Consider the following 14,423-nt stretch of genomic DNA (forward strand, 5'->3'; position numbering starts at 1 on the left):
TCCTCAAGATACTCAAGTGTGAAGTATGTATATCTGTCATTTCCCCCCCTATTTCCTACATTTTTGTGCATTTTCTGGCCAGTCTGTAAGTGCTGGGTGACAGCTACATTCACGCTGAGCAGAGCATAACTTTGGTCTCTGATATCAAAAGATGATCACAGTGTAAATACTTCCTCTCTTCTCGTTCTCTTTTGGAGTCTGGTAATAAGCATACACAAATCAGAATGAAGGGATCCTAAAGACATTGTTTGCTTCTGCCACAGCTTGTGAATCATTAGAATTCACTTGGCAGCCTGGAGAGACCCAGTAAGAGGTGCATTGCAAAGTACCACTCATAAAGTAATCTACTGTCTGTGCAGGCTTTTGCAGGCAACACATCGAGCTCACTCAGGCACAAACTGCTTTCTCTTGCCTCTGCTTGCAATTTTTTTTAATCTCAAAAACTGCTTGCTCCTCTTCCCTGGCAACAAAGCAGTTGTATGTAAGCTGTTTTTCACTTCCATTGCTTCTGACAACATACTCCTCATATCAAGTCAGTAATATGTATACATTACTGATCCAATTTTCATGATGTCCCATGTTTGCTGGCAAGACCTAGCCACAATAATTCATTATTATTGTAACAGGGAGGACTTTTTTCATTTCCTGGTTGTAATTTAATGCTGTTTACCTTCACTTCTACAGAATATTAATTGAAGGCATCATTGTGCATGTACCAGAGTATTTTAGTATACCATTTTTCTTTTTTTTTTTCCCTCTGAAAGATGTACAAATATTTCATCTAAACATTTTCTATTTAAATGAATGTAGTGAATAAGAACAGAAGTAATCATAATGAAGGTACCCATATACTTCTATGGATATTGGCTTGTGCACATGAAGATCTTTATTTGTTTCTTCATCAGTTCCGTATATTGGACTGGGTATTCTAAGCTTTGAGCACGTATGTCAGCACTGGTGTGAATTCTCCTTGGTCATGTTCAAAGCATGAGTTACTGCCCCACATTGGGCTGCTTAGAAAACACCCCTCAACACCTGAAGACAATAATCTGGGGGGGAATTTCAGGGTGGTGAAAGGAGTGAAAATATTTGTAGTGAGTAAGACAACACCTTGCAGGGATGATGCAGTGCTTTTTTCAATGGGACAACTGTTCATTCAGAGGAACCTCTCATTCTAGTAACTAAACACTGACGCTGAGGGTTAAGAGAGCAGCAGCAGCTCCTGGCACTGCATCCAGACCAAAGCCTGGCATCCCACATGTTTATTGAGTCTGTTTGAAGTTAGGCTTTGCTTGAAGGAATTCTCCTTCAAATCTCCTCCATCAGCTGTAGCTACACAGCCAGTTGCAGGGTACGTGAAGGTGTGCATGTACGAATGCATGTGTGTGCTTAAAGCCACACTGCTGCAGTCTTCCAGAACAGCTTTTCCTGGGGTACCCAGAGCTGTGTATGAACTTGCTGGCCATGACCATCAGCATCATGATAACTGCTGGACTTACTCTTGATAGCTCTTTGAGATAAGAGGAAAGAAATAAGAATTTTTTGCACAGCTGACTGGAGGGAGGCTATGCCCTGTCTTTGTTTCATGCAAGTCCAACATTAACATGTGGTGTGGCTCCTTGAGGCCAGCAATTCTGAAGAAGCTGACTGCCTAGCAGCCATCCCAAGTCCCTTGCAGTATTAAAACTTCTCTGCCCATAAAGAGAGAAGTCTGATTGTGAGCCAGTGTGAATTAGAAATTGAGTTCATTCATGTCAATAGCTGCCAGAGTATGCGAGCACAGAATTAGGCCCTGGGTATATGGAACAGCAGTAAGAGTAAATTTTATGTACTTGCATAAAAGACAGAAGGAGGCAAACAGCTATAGAAAATCATGTTGTCATGAAGTATATCTAACTGCCAATTTACACCTCAATTTTTTATTTCTCAAAATAGTGATCATACAAGGTAATTCATGAAATGTGACCTAGAAAATGAAGAAAGGGTTGGGTTGTAGGATTTTTGTTAAGGAACATAAGGCTTAAAAAGCAAGCAAGCAAGCAAGAGGCAGGAAAACGTGTGACCAGGGAACTGTATCAGGAGTTACTAACAGCAGGTTACTGCGAGGCTTGAATAGTGATCAGGAACCTTTGGGAAATGCTGCCTCCAGCAGCAGATCTGACTGCCAGTGGCCACTTGCTGCATTTGGACAGTCGGACAGGCAGGGTTTTCTATCAAAACCAGAGGTTTTCTTTCCACTTAAACTTTCTGGATAGCTTAATCATTTTCCCTGGTGGATCATGTTGATTTCTTACTCATTTTAATATTTCAGGAAAGAGGTTTGTTCAGTGCACTGAGGGGCTGCTCTGACACCAGCAGGTACCACCTGCTCTATTGCAATATGTACAGAGGCATCTGCTCACTGCTTTAATATTCTCCAGCATATTTTGGTAATCACTCTGTTATTTAATTGCACCCTAAAGGCACTGAAATTTTTGAAAACCTCCTTGCAGGGCTAACATGAATACTCACATTAGCAGTCAACATCCAGGGTGAATTGCATTTTGCTAAGCAGCCAGTTCCCAAAGAAGATTACACACTATAGAGGATTAACAGCTGCAGTGAGAAACCAGAGGGGTGGCAGTGAGTGACATTGCTGGAGAAGAGAGCAGCGGAGCAGTGCTCTGCAGGATTTCAGTCAGCATGTTGTGACACCCCACCTGATTGATCTAACTTGTTTCTGAGGTATCTTATAATGACAAACAATGCACTTACAGAGTCATTACAGCTTCTGATCACTTCCAGTAGGTTCACATTCTGTTTAGGTTCTACCTCCCTCATGAGAGCAGGAGGTTAATCAGTGAAATTTACACTTTCTAGGAATGAATCTATTAAAATTTGTAGAAGTTAATTTAAAAGCAATGCCAGCAAAATATTGGTCTTATCTCAGTCTTTGGCAGATTTTTTTACCCAGGCCGGTTATTCTTTGTTATTATAAGGAAGAGATTTCTGTGTTAGCCTAAAGCTGGTTTTGGGGCTTGCATGGAAGGTCACCCACAATGAAGCATAAAATCAAGTGTAACAACTTCACAAAAAGTTTTCACAGGAGCTTACAAAAATCCACAGATACTTAGTGCAACTAAAAATATCCTGAGTTCATTCTTTTGGCTTAAAGTAGTTCCCATCTGAGGCTGCTAAAGACAAATATATTTCAAGATGAAGAAGAAGAATGTGTTTGAATCTTCCAGGTTGCCTCTGCTTGCTTAAGCTCCTGGTGCAAATAACTTGGAGCTATCATTTTCTTTTCAGTATAAATGTTTGGGCATGAGGCAGAGTATGTTGAAAGCTGGATTGTTAGCCCTTTCCCCAGACAGCTATTTACTCATTCCTTCATCCTCAATATCACCCAAAGAACCTCCAAGTCAAATCATGTTTCATTTTTCTGTGAGGTTTTTCCCCATCTGTATCCATTAAGTTTTACTTCTTGCATATGAGGGAGGGAGGTGAGAGAACACTGCCCAGCCCATGATATGCTTGCTAAATGTGTTTTTATGGCTCAAAATCCAGTAACTCAGTTGTAGTGCAGGAGGCTAATGTGAGCAAGTCCTGCAGGCTAACGACTAGCCCTCATGTTGCATTTGTGGTGCATGGATGTAAACATGTCTGGGCTGGGAGGAACCATCTTGCTATGCCTTTACTCTGTATTTAGCTTCCATGAGAACGACATTTTCCTGAATATCACTGGAGCAATCAGTCTGACTGCTCTTTCCTCTCTGGAGGAGATGTTTGTACCCAGGGCCAATTCCTGTACAGGGCTTCCTCATCATCTCTTTGCAGACTGAGCAGAAGACCAGTCTTTTCCTCACCAACTCAATCTCTTCTTCCATCAGTTTGCAGCAGTCCCTGCCTTTGAAGAGTCTGAGTTAAGATGTGCAACATTAATTTTGCCTTTGGAAATACCAGGTTTGAGATGATTTTAAAAAGATTTCCTTCCAGGGAATTAAAATCTTCTGAAGATGAACTTCACTTAAAGATCTCAAGTGGACATCTGATGTCATGATGAGATTTACAGAGCTTGAAATCTTTGCAGTCCTCCTGGAGTATGTCTTAAGCTGTGAGCAGAGGAAGCTCTCAGACTTCTCTCTTTTCCTGTCCATCTCTTGCAGACTGAGATGGACCTTCAACTAGCATCTCTAGGCCTGAATACAGGTACCTCTGTGTATATGATTGGAAGAGGTGCTTGGCATTTCTTCGTGCCACTCTAGGCACAGCTTGAAGTCTTTAGCAAAACTTTTTTGTTGTCTTGCATCCCTACTTTTTGGACACATCCTTTGTATAGCTTCTTCAAATTACTTAAGAAAAAGTGGGAGTGAGACTAGGTTGAAAAATTGAGAGGCAGAACTAGAAAGTGAGCTCAACCTGGGACCAAATTCCCCAAAGCCATGCTATTTTTGAGCAGTGGCTTCCTGCATGGAAAGTGTAACTTTTGATATGATATGAAACAGTGCTCAACAGCCTTCCTCTTGAAAGAACAGATGCTTCAGAGATGCCTGAAGCTGGAGTCTCATGCAGTGAGAGACTGCAATTCAGTAGTTTCTTTGGGAGATTTGCGCCATGTCTTCTGGCTCAAGTCTGTCCTTTATCTGCTTCTTCCTGAGCTGACTTTAACTGCCCAACTGCAGTTTCACAAACACCTCAGAGATGTCCCAGGAATGCCTTGGTGTGTTTTACTGGGATGTTTCTCTATAGTAAGAGATCATCTAAGAATACTACATATAGTTAAGTTATGGCATGCTCATTATCAGCCTGAGATGTAACAATATGTGCATGGAGCTTTCCATCTTCCGTCTCCAAATCCTCTGACACCAGCTGTAGGTTGGACCTGTGAAGCCCTGTTATGTTTCTGGCAAGTCCTGCTCATGAATTTGGAGGAGATAGTTTTTAAGCTTGTACTACAAACAAACCCAGAAAAAGTTAGAGTTGCCTTTCTTCTGCTCTGTTGCAGTGCTGAGCAGAGCCCAGAGATCTAGGCAGTGCCGTGTGAGCTGGCAGGGGGTGCGGGGCTGATGCTTGTGCCTCGTACCTGTCTTACATAACATTGCCTGGATCCCGGCACCGCTGTGGGCTCAGGCGTCCCACAACCAGAGGCGAAGACAGCAGAAGGGAACGGGGAAAGCGGGAAAATGCCTGGGAGCAAGAAGAGAAAAGCAGCAGCATAAACTTCTGTTGCAATCTCACTAATTTCAGCTAAGAACGCTGCGGGGTTTGGCTTTCACAGAGGGGAGCTCATCAGGCTCAGCCTCTGCCTCCGGGCCCCGGGGGCGAGGGCGGCGCGACTCGGCGGCGGCTTAGTCCTGGCCTCAGCTCGATCCCTGTCGCAGCGTCGGTTCAGTCCCGGTCCCGGTGGACGGCGCGGGGCGGTGCCGGGCGGGGCGGCGGGGGCGGGCGGCCCCGCCGGGCGGAGCTGTCGCGGCGCCCCGGGGTGCGGAACCGTCGCAGCCGGAGCCGCAGCCGGAGCACCCCCGGCCGCTGAGGAGGCGCCGGGAGCTGCGGGCGCCCCGTGCCCGCCCGGCGGTGCTGCCCGCCGCGCAGCCCAGCCGGCACCATGAACCAGACGGCGACGGTGTCCCACCACGTCCAGTGCCAGTCCTCCCGCGCCGTCAAGGTAGGGCCGGCGGCCGGGCAGCGCCGGGCTCGGGTGGGGCGGACGGCAGCGGCCGTGGGGCAAACCCGGCAAATTGGCAGGGCACCGCGGGGCTGCCGCCGCTGTGCCCTGTCGCCCGTTGCGGCGGCGGAGAGGAAGCGGGCCGCGTACGGGGAAAGTTTGCCCAAGGTGAGGGCAAAGCGCGGGAGGATGCTAGAGGTGGAGGTCCGATACCGGCAACTTTGTCCCGCGAGTTTCGCCGAGCTCTGTCGGGCTCCGTGAGGCGGTACCTGGCGACTGCGCTCTCTACGGTCATTCGCCGGGCTCGGCCAGAGCTTAGCCCCGGAGGAGGTGGCTACTGGTCACGGAGATAGCGTTGCCCCTCTAGTTGCTCTGTAGTCATGATGTGGCTGAGGCTGTGGTTGAACAGTACGGTGTAAACCAGGTTTGTTAGTCGTGCTTTTGACGTTGCCCAGTCGGAAGGATCCCGGATGGCAGGCGGCTGTGTGCCTACTGGTTTTGTTGTCCCCACGTGCGAGAGAGGTGTGTGGGTGCTGCAGCTGGGCAGGGAAGATGAGGATGGGGGAAGACCCCGGGGGAATAGCGGTCTCTCTCCGGGCTACCTTCTTCCCCAGCCTCTGACACGGTCCTGCCTTTGCATCGATCTAAGTCTATTTTCCAGCCCACTTACTGCTCTCAACGGCTATAAAATGAAATCCCCGAACAGATTTGTATTCACTAGGAAGTATCTCTGCAGAAATAAGTGTGGGTTTTTTCCTTTTCTCTTTTTCTCTTATTTTTTTCCCCTAGATGCCTGAAATAAAATAAGCAGTCAGTGACAGTATTTGGTTATTGACTCTTAGCTCTGAAAAAAATATCCAGAAACTTGACACCAGCTATTTTGTTTCATAAAATGATGTGAATGCTTAAAAAGTTCTCTTTAGTGCTATGCTGTGGGTGACTCAGGATCACCCAGTGAGAGGCTGCGCAGGTTCCTGCAGGGCGAGGAAAGCTGCTGGGGCTCCCATCCAATCGCAGGCAAAGTTGGGGGGGTTGGGATTTGTTTGTCTTCTCAGAAGGAGCAGCTAACTGCACATTGTGTTAGTAGCTTGTCAGTTGGGCTTTATGCAGTTAGTGCTGGGAAGAAAAGTGATGACTTAGAGCTGAGGCAGGAGGGGATTGAAGGTATAACTCTTCTGTTAGGACTGTTGTTTTCATGTAGGCTGCATTAGCAGTGTACCATTAGTAATGCAGAATGGCTGTGGATTGAGCTGTGGCTGTAATGACCAGGTGTGTAACTGTATGGATAAACGGTTGGTTAGTTCATGCTCACATGGGCATGGTCATTAAAAGTGATGAATTCCTATTGCCATGGCCCATTTCAAGAGTCAGCATATACAGTATTCAATTGTTGAAAACTATTTCATCCTCTCCAGGTCTGGCTCTGAAAGCACCAAAGAACAGAGTACAGTGGGATACTTACTTGGGGTAGTATTCTCCTCTTGCATTTGTTTCAGCGATGCTAATTTTTCACTGACAGCAACACTTATTAAATTCATTTGACAGGACTTCAAAGCCAAAACAACACCACCACCTACCAATATCAATATACCATTAAAAAATAGAAAGAAGACCTAGACAATTCAATAGTCTTCAAAAAGAGAGAACATGAATCAGAGCCTTCTAGACATGAATCTGTTTTACAACCAGTGCAGTAATACTGATGCTTTTAGAAATCTGTCTCATTTTTTTCACTCTTAATTCAATGTGTCAGGTGTAAAATGTGCTTTCTAAATAGTTTCAAGTGCTTCCATGCCAGACAAATGGATACTCCATGAGAAAGTATTTATGACTACAGGCGAGCAGTAGCTGCCCTATGGTAATGAGGACCTTGCATTGGAAATTACTTTGGAAATATATCGTTAGTGACCAGACAAATATAAATTGCATATTAATTGTAACTTACCAAGAAACAGTGTTAGTTCCAGAAATCATGAAAAAAAAAACCCCACCAACTTTACAGGAAACTTCACATCTACTGGCATGGAACCTATACTCCTCCCTCTCTTCTCCCTCCTTTTATTCCCCCTCCCTGTTTTTGTTATACTTTATGTTTCTCCCCAACTCACAAACCCATGACATATTAGCTCCTGGGTGTTCCCATCAATTTAATGTTATTTCTCCATGGTTTTTTTTTTTTTTATCATCTTCTGGCTGCTATGTAACACAGCAGAAACATTTGAATCCATGTAACTAGAAGTGGAATGATCCGTTTGTCCTCAAAACTGAGTTGTTCAGACTTTATCTGTGACAGTTCCTGTTCTGAATCACCCTGGGACTGAGGAGGGCCGGTGCCAAGGTGTAGAGACATCCTATCCTTTTCTCACGTTCTTCCTTGTTGAGGGAATGGTGCAACTTTTTGCATCCATGATCACTGAGAATTGATGGTACTGAATCTAAGTAGCTTTGCTGATGGTGAACCAAGCTGGCAGAGGAAATCCAACACAAAGCAAGAAGAAAAATGCTGAAAGATACCAACTCTCTTGAATAAAATGCAATAAAGCCTTCTTTTACCTCTAAGCCTTTTTACAGCTTTTCTGAAATCACTGCAAATCCTACTACCTTGCTGACACCACTATGAATAATGATCTTTCACTCTTGGATCTGTAACAAAAAACTTCTAGGGACTAGGTAGGAATGCTAAATACCTGCCTTATTCCTGAATCATTAAAGCCTCGACTTCAGGAGCCCCTCCCCCCGCCCCAGGGCAACGAACTTGGTTTTATTCTTCACAGTCTTGGCTCATCTTATCAACACAGCAAGTCAATTAGCTCTTCCACGAGGATCACTCTGTTGTTGTGCACTTTCATGTTGCACTGCTGGCCAAATGGTTTTAAATATTTTTTTTCTCCCTGGCAAAGGGTCTATTAAAACTTTGTTTGCCTTGTTTAGAGCTAAAAATCCCAAACAAACCACAACCCAGAAACAGAAAATAATAATTTATCTTGGCTGGTCAGGATCTGCCATTATAAGTTCTTTCAAACCAGATGTTTGTACTGAAATTGTACTGTACATGGACCAGAAATACTTATGTCTTGCTCTTAACACAGTCAGAAGTACAATTTGCCCTTAAAAAAAACCCAGAGATGAATTAAGCTCATATTCCTGTGGTTTTCTACAGTCTTTAATAATAAAACATTTTCTACTAGATCATGACTCTCTGCTGTTATCAATCTAATATTGATCTGACTGTGAGCTAGATCATGGAGGGAGTTACTAATTGGCATTTCAGAGGCACATAATTACTGTGTAATATAATATGTATGTTATACCCTTTTACCCTACTCTTCCTTCTTCCCTGTCTTCCTTTCACTTTTATTTATTCATTAGCTCTTAGACCATAAACTACAAAAGGCAAGCGCAGATATGTCCTTAACAAACATTCTGCAGCAGCAGGGACAGTATTGGGAATTTTTACATTTAAGGTTTGTTGTAGTAGTATTTTAACACTCAGTAATTGATAGTGGTTTACTATTATTTTTCTTGCTTGCAGCTAGGTTGAGGAGCTTGTGCTTAAAGGGTTTCTTGTGTTCTCTGTGGAATTAGATATGTCTTTGCAGTAGCTAAGATTTTTATACCAGAACTACACCTTAGCAGGAAACATCTGCCTCCTCTTGCAAGCTGCTGTACATACACTCCCTCCTTATAGAGAAAGATGCCAGCTGGTGGCTGTTCCTGTTCATAAAGGCTATTCAGTAGTACTTTTCAGGTTGAAATTCCAGGTAGTTGGATCTTCCAGTGCCCACAGGATGTACACAACCAGGCTTTGTGCAGGTATAAGAATGACTCAAATCTGTCGGCTGTTTAGGAAATAAATCCTTTAAAATGAGGACAGCATTTCTGAAATCCATTACATCAAAAGCAAGTCACTAACAGATAATCTCAACGAGTGTTCAATTATGAATTATCCAGGATGATACGTAACAAAGGGCACAAGTAACACAGGGCTGTTGTCATTGTCAGAAAGGCAGCCTATGGCAGCATAATAATGCAAGAAAGCCAAGAAAATGTAGTACATTTAAAGCAAATAGGTTTGGGTGGTATTTTGCTTAAGGCATGAGTTGATTAGAACACTGCTGTGCTGTGTGGAAACATAGGAGGAGGTGGGGAAGAGCAGTGCGGAGGTGGCAGTGGAGGCTGGAGGCAGGTTGGCTGTGGAGAAGGCAGGTTGCTGTCACACCTCTGGATGTGGCTGTCTTGAAATGGAGATTTAAAACACACGCTTTTTAGTGTCATAAATGCTGAGCAGACGTGCAATGCCCTTGGGTTCATCCTGCCTTTGAGACTCTGTCTGAAGGTGTGCAGTGAACCATTAGGGGACATCAAAAGTGGCTATAGCACTAGTCACAGAGAGCAGCTTGTAGTGTGAGGGGAAAGCCTCGAGACTTGATCAATGAAGGCACGCATCTAGGGATCTTTTGCATCCTCATCATCAGCAGATGCTTTTCATCCATACTGGTTAATTGCCTTTGATCACATTTGCTCTGAGTGGAGTTGCTGGTGTCATCTTGCTGACCAAAACCACACCTCTGATGATACACATGTAAGTACGGGGAGAGCAACCTGGAGGTCCCTAGATGGAATGTTCAATCTAATCACACTTTGTAAATCCTCCTATTTCCACATATTACCTGTTTGTATTGTTTCAGTCTCCTTGCCAACATCTGTACTACCCAAGAATAACCAGTGCCTTTTCTTTTTGAAAAAAACAATCCTCTGAAAATGCCTGGTTACAAACAAACAGCTGCAGAAATGAGGGGGGAAAAAGGCAGGCACTTAAAAACTAATATACTTGAACCTTATGATAAGTTATATTTAATAATAGGTTAGTACTTTCTTGGATTGTAATCTGTATAGGGTTAACACTCCTGGGGGAGTAACCCTGAACCTGACCCTAGGGGTCTTGGCCCCTCCCCAGGGGTGGGCCACACTCCAGGTGATGGTTAGCCCACTCCCCCCACTTCCTGTGGTATAAAAGAGGAGCACTTCCTGCTCCTCTTCCTCTTTTGCCTTGGCTTCCTCTGGGTACACATACTCACACTGCATACCAGCACACCATGTGGCAGCCACGAGGCAGAGACACCATCACATTACTCGGGTTGTATCCATCCCTTTTTGTATTTTGCTGTTTTCCCTTCCTTATCCTTTGTAAACTTCCCTACCTCCAATACCTTTTCTAAGTTATTGTTAAACTTTTCCTTTTTAACTTCCAAATCGAGTGAGATTGATTTATTGGGGTGTGCTCACCTCTCCCTCTCTACATCTAATTCCCTATCTCTGGGAAGGGAGGGGGAAAAGAGGGGAGGGCACTCTATAAATTCTATAAATTGTCATTGGGTCTACTAGATTCATTGGAGTCTCTGGGAACCTGCATTTGGGCCCAGGACATAATCATATGAAATTTTTCTTACCTGCAGTTCATTACTTTAAGAAATGTGGCATTAGGTTTGACTGGCTTTGAAGCCACTTAAGAGAGGGGTCTGTGAGTGTCAGATAACAATTTCCCACTTTCCTGAAAGGATAGCACATCTTAAGGAATTTAATCTTTCTCATTCTAAAATCCCAACCTGTTCTACTAAATATGTGTGAAGATAATTTTGTGCTTATTTTGTTCAGGGTTTTGCTCTTGATCTTAGCATGGTAAGGCTTGCATGCTGTCCGCCCACTGAGCATTGTTTCGCATTTATCGAGGACCTTTCATATTTAAAGATTTTTATCCAAGGTCTTCAAATTGAATTATAAAAGCTAAATTATGCAAGATCTAGGTTAGCAGTCATGCTGTGTTAATCATTAGGCAGTTTTTTGGATTAGTGACTTTGACTTCTCATGTGCTGACAACAGCCAGTGTTAGTGTCATTATGTGCCAGAAAAGAAGAATCATCTTAGGCACCTACAAATTAACCTCTACGGTTCTTCTGAACGAGGCACCTAATAGTGGCAAAATGCTTTAGGGGCTTTTTCTTGCAGAGAGAGAGAATTAGATATGGAGGTTTGTCACACTGTGAATGGAGTTAGGAGTCATTCACAGCAATACAGCCAACCCATGGTACCTAATGGAAGGCAACACCTAGAATCAGTCATCAGCTTAATTGAAGACTTTCCACAGTCCTGAGTTCTGAAGTTAATGCAACTGCTGCAGATGAGGTAATGATTTATTTCGTATGAAATGTAACCACTAAAATAATTTGAGTGAATTGTGCTTTAAAGTTAATTTTTAAATGCTGACAAAGGGAGCACCATCTGAAAAGAGCAGCAGGTACTGCGGGCATCTCACAGGTCTCATCTCCACATCAGGAGTGCCAGAAAGAGGGAGAATGGTGGTGCCATCCAAGGGCCTCAAGGAAAATAGTACAGAGTCCAAGGATTTTTAAAGTTTGGTGTTAGAGTTGCCAACCTCTTTCCTGAGGATATATCAAGAAAATAATCTGAAATTTTACTTTGGAAAGAGGGGAACTGGAACTAAAGCAGTTTGTGACTCCATGACCCAGAGACAGCAGTTCAGTTTGAGTTGATGCGTGATCTTACTGAGGGAAAACAATGTGCAGGGTGAGCCCCATGGAAGTTTTATAGAAAGCTGAGAAGGAAACAGAGACCATATCTGAAGGACACCTTGAGGCAGTGATGGCAGCTTGGCAGGAGAAGGCAGTCACAGGAGTCAAAGGAAGTTGAGATCTCAGAATGCAATTGACTGTTAAAAGCTGCCTAGCGAGTCAAGGAGTATTAGAATGGAGAACTGTATTGTAGCTTCAGCTAGAAAGACGCTACAAGGGATATTGGCTGTTAGATTACATTGCTAAGTCTGGCCAGTCACACTGAAGTTGTTACAGAAAGCCACGGCTTTAAAGGAGAAACCAAGAGGCAGAAGTAACACACTTTCATTGATGATTGCCAGAGGTGAGGTTTATAATGTCATCTAAGCGTGGCTCCCTAGGAGCAAGGCAGCGCAGTGTCTGCAAGCTTCATTCTGAGGAAGGGATCATTTCTTTCTCCACATTAAATATGCTTTCTAAACATAGTTTTATTTGCTGTTTATCTTTCTATATATGTATGTATTTGGAAGAGATATGGCAATAGAGGGGAAAAGTGGAAAAATATAAACAGAGTTAGTTACAAATAGGTCCCTCGGCTTGTGTAGCAACATAGGAACAGCAACAAAAGAAGCCAACCCCCTATTTTTTTGAAATTTATGACAAGAATTATGAATTTTTTTCCCTTTGAAAAAAAATATTTTGGAAGCATGCTGAGATAATATTTTGGTAGCCCTTGTCCAAATTTAGCTACCTGTGCAGCAGTAGTTCAGCACTGTGAGAGTCAATGAGAGCATATAGGTGTGAAAGTCTTAGTATTTTCAAAATTGCAAGTTGCTTTAGATTTATTCTGCAATGATTTAATTGCTATAACTTGTAAAAATGCATATTCCAATGACAATAACAACAATAACAGTAATAATAGTAACAATCATAATCGTAATAGTAGTCCTACTACTTGTAAAACCTGAGCTGCTTCTGTAAGAGATGTCACCTAGAGTAATCCAGTGTCATTTCTGTTCACAGATTGCTGAGAACTTTTGTGTTAACATAGTTGTGGAACAAACAAAATTAAAGATATTTGGGTAAAAAAAGCCTGCAAGCTCTTGTGATTTACGGTAGCAAACATCAGAGGTGCTTAGTGGGTTGCTAAGCATGGAAAAATGGATGTTGTTATATTAAAGGATGACACATAGGTTGTTTTGTTTTCCTATAGCTTGAGAAAGTTATGCCGTGTTAGCACGTAATCTCAAATTTGTGTTACATTTTGTATCACTAAAATGACAAACTTTGCTTTCAAAGGCAAGCCCGTGCTTTGGGGTGATAATCCTGTCCCTTCTCCTACTGCTGACTCCTAGGCAAGCACCGTGTCTTACCCCTTTGGTGATCCTAATTATCCATTGTGCTAATTGTGTGCTGTTCAAGCGACATCGCTGGCCGGTGACTGTCCTGCAGTGGTTCACCAGAGAGCCCTGCTTCAACCAGAGGTGCAGTAGGTAGAGTGATCTCACCCTGTAGATTAAGTAGGTGATGTGGAGATGTTTTCTGTGCTGATAAAACAGAGACCTGTAAAAGGATTCCCACTGGGGAAGGAGAAAACACGGGCAAATGCCTGTGCCCAGCAGTCACATTTGTGACTGTAAATGCTCTGTTTGTGCTCCTGTGTGAGGTGAGGCATTTCCTGGGCGGTGGAAGGAACCACAGATTTGCTGGGAGATCTCCAGTGCTGTGTGATCCAATACCCCAAAGTCCTTTAAGCATAAGGGAAGCTGGTCTCAAGACGGTTAGATGTCAATGGTGAGGGCTGAGTGCCTCTCTGGGGATCACATTTCCTCATCTCCTGCCATTAGGGGAATGATCAGTCAGTGATCTCTCAACTCAGTGTGTCAGGCACTGGAATTACTCTTCAGTACAGCAGCCAAGGCATGAAGAAACTTGATTTAAATAGTGTTGGTTTATTAGCTTTATTTATGGTTTTAAAGTTGTGGCTCCCACAGTGTAAGGGTGAGTGTTTATCCCTTAGCTTAGCTTTCCTTGGATGTTATCGATAAGTAGCAGGTTTGTATTTTGAAATAAACTTCTTTTCTTTTGTAAAATCAATTGCTTATGCAGGACAATTCCTGACTTCCCAATTAAGCAGTTTGTCTAAAAGAAATCTTTCCCCCTTCCTTTTACAGCCCTAAACAGTTAGTTTGAAAGCCTCACCGGTCTGC

At 43.4% G+C, this 14,423-nt stretch overlaps 1 protein-coding gene across 1 annotated transcript in view; it reads left to right on the plus strand.

The window, feature by feature from the left end:
* The first annotated feature begins 5,484 nt into the window (after window positions 1-5,484).
* DPP10 (dipeptidyl peptidase like 10) overlaps window positions 5,485-14,423 on the plus strand; it is a 665,816-nt gene continuing 656,877 nt past the window's right edge. Inside the window, exon 1 of the mRNA XM_064156282.1 lies at window positions 5,485-5,644. Within this exon, the coding sequence (XP_064012352.1) occupies window positions 5,585-5,644 (60 nt within the window). The 5' untranslated portion in view covers window positions 5,485-5,584. The remainder of the gene's footprint in view (window positions 5,645-14,423) is intronic.

Source organism: Pogoniulus pusillus, chromosome 2 (genome assembly GCF_015220805.1).
Source record: "Pogoniulus pusillus isolate bPogPus1 chromosome 2, bPogPus1.pri, whole genome shotgun sequence".
Classification (NCBI taxonomy): Eukaryota; Metazoa; Chordata; class Aves; order Piciformes; family Lybiidae; genus Pogoniulus; species Pogoniulus pusillus.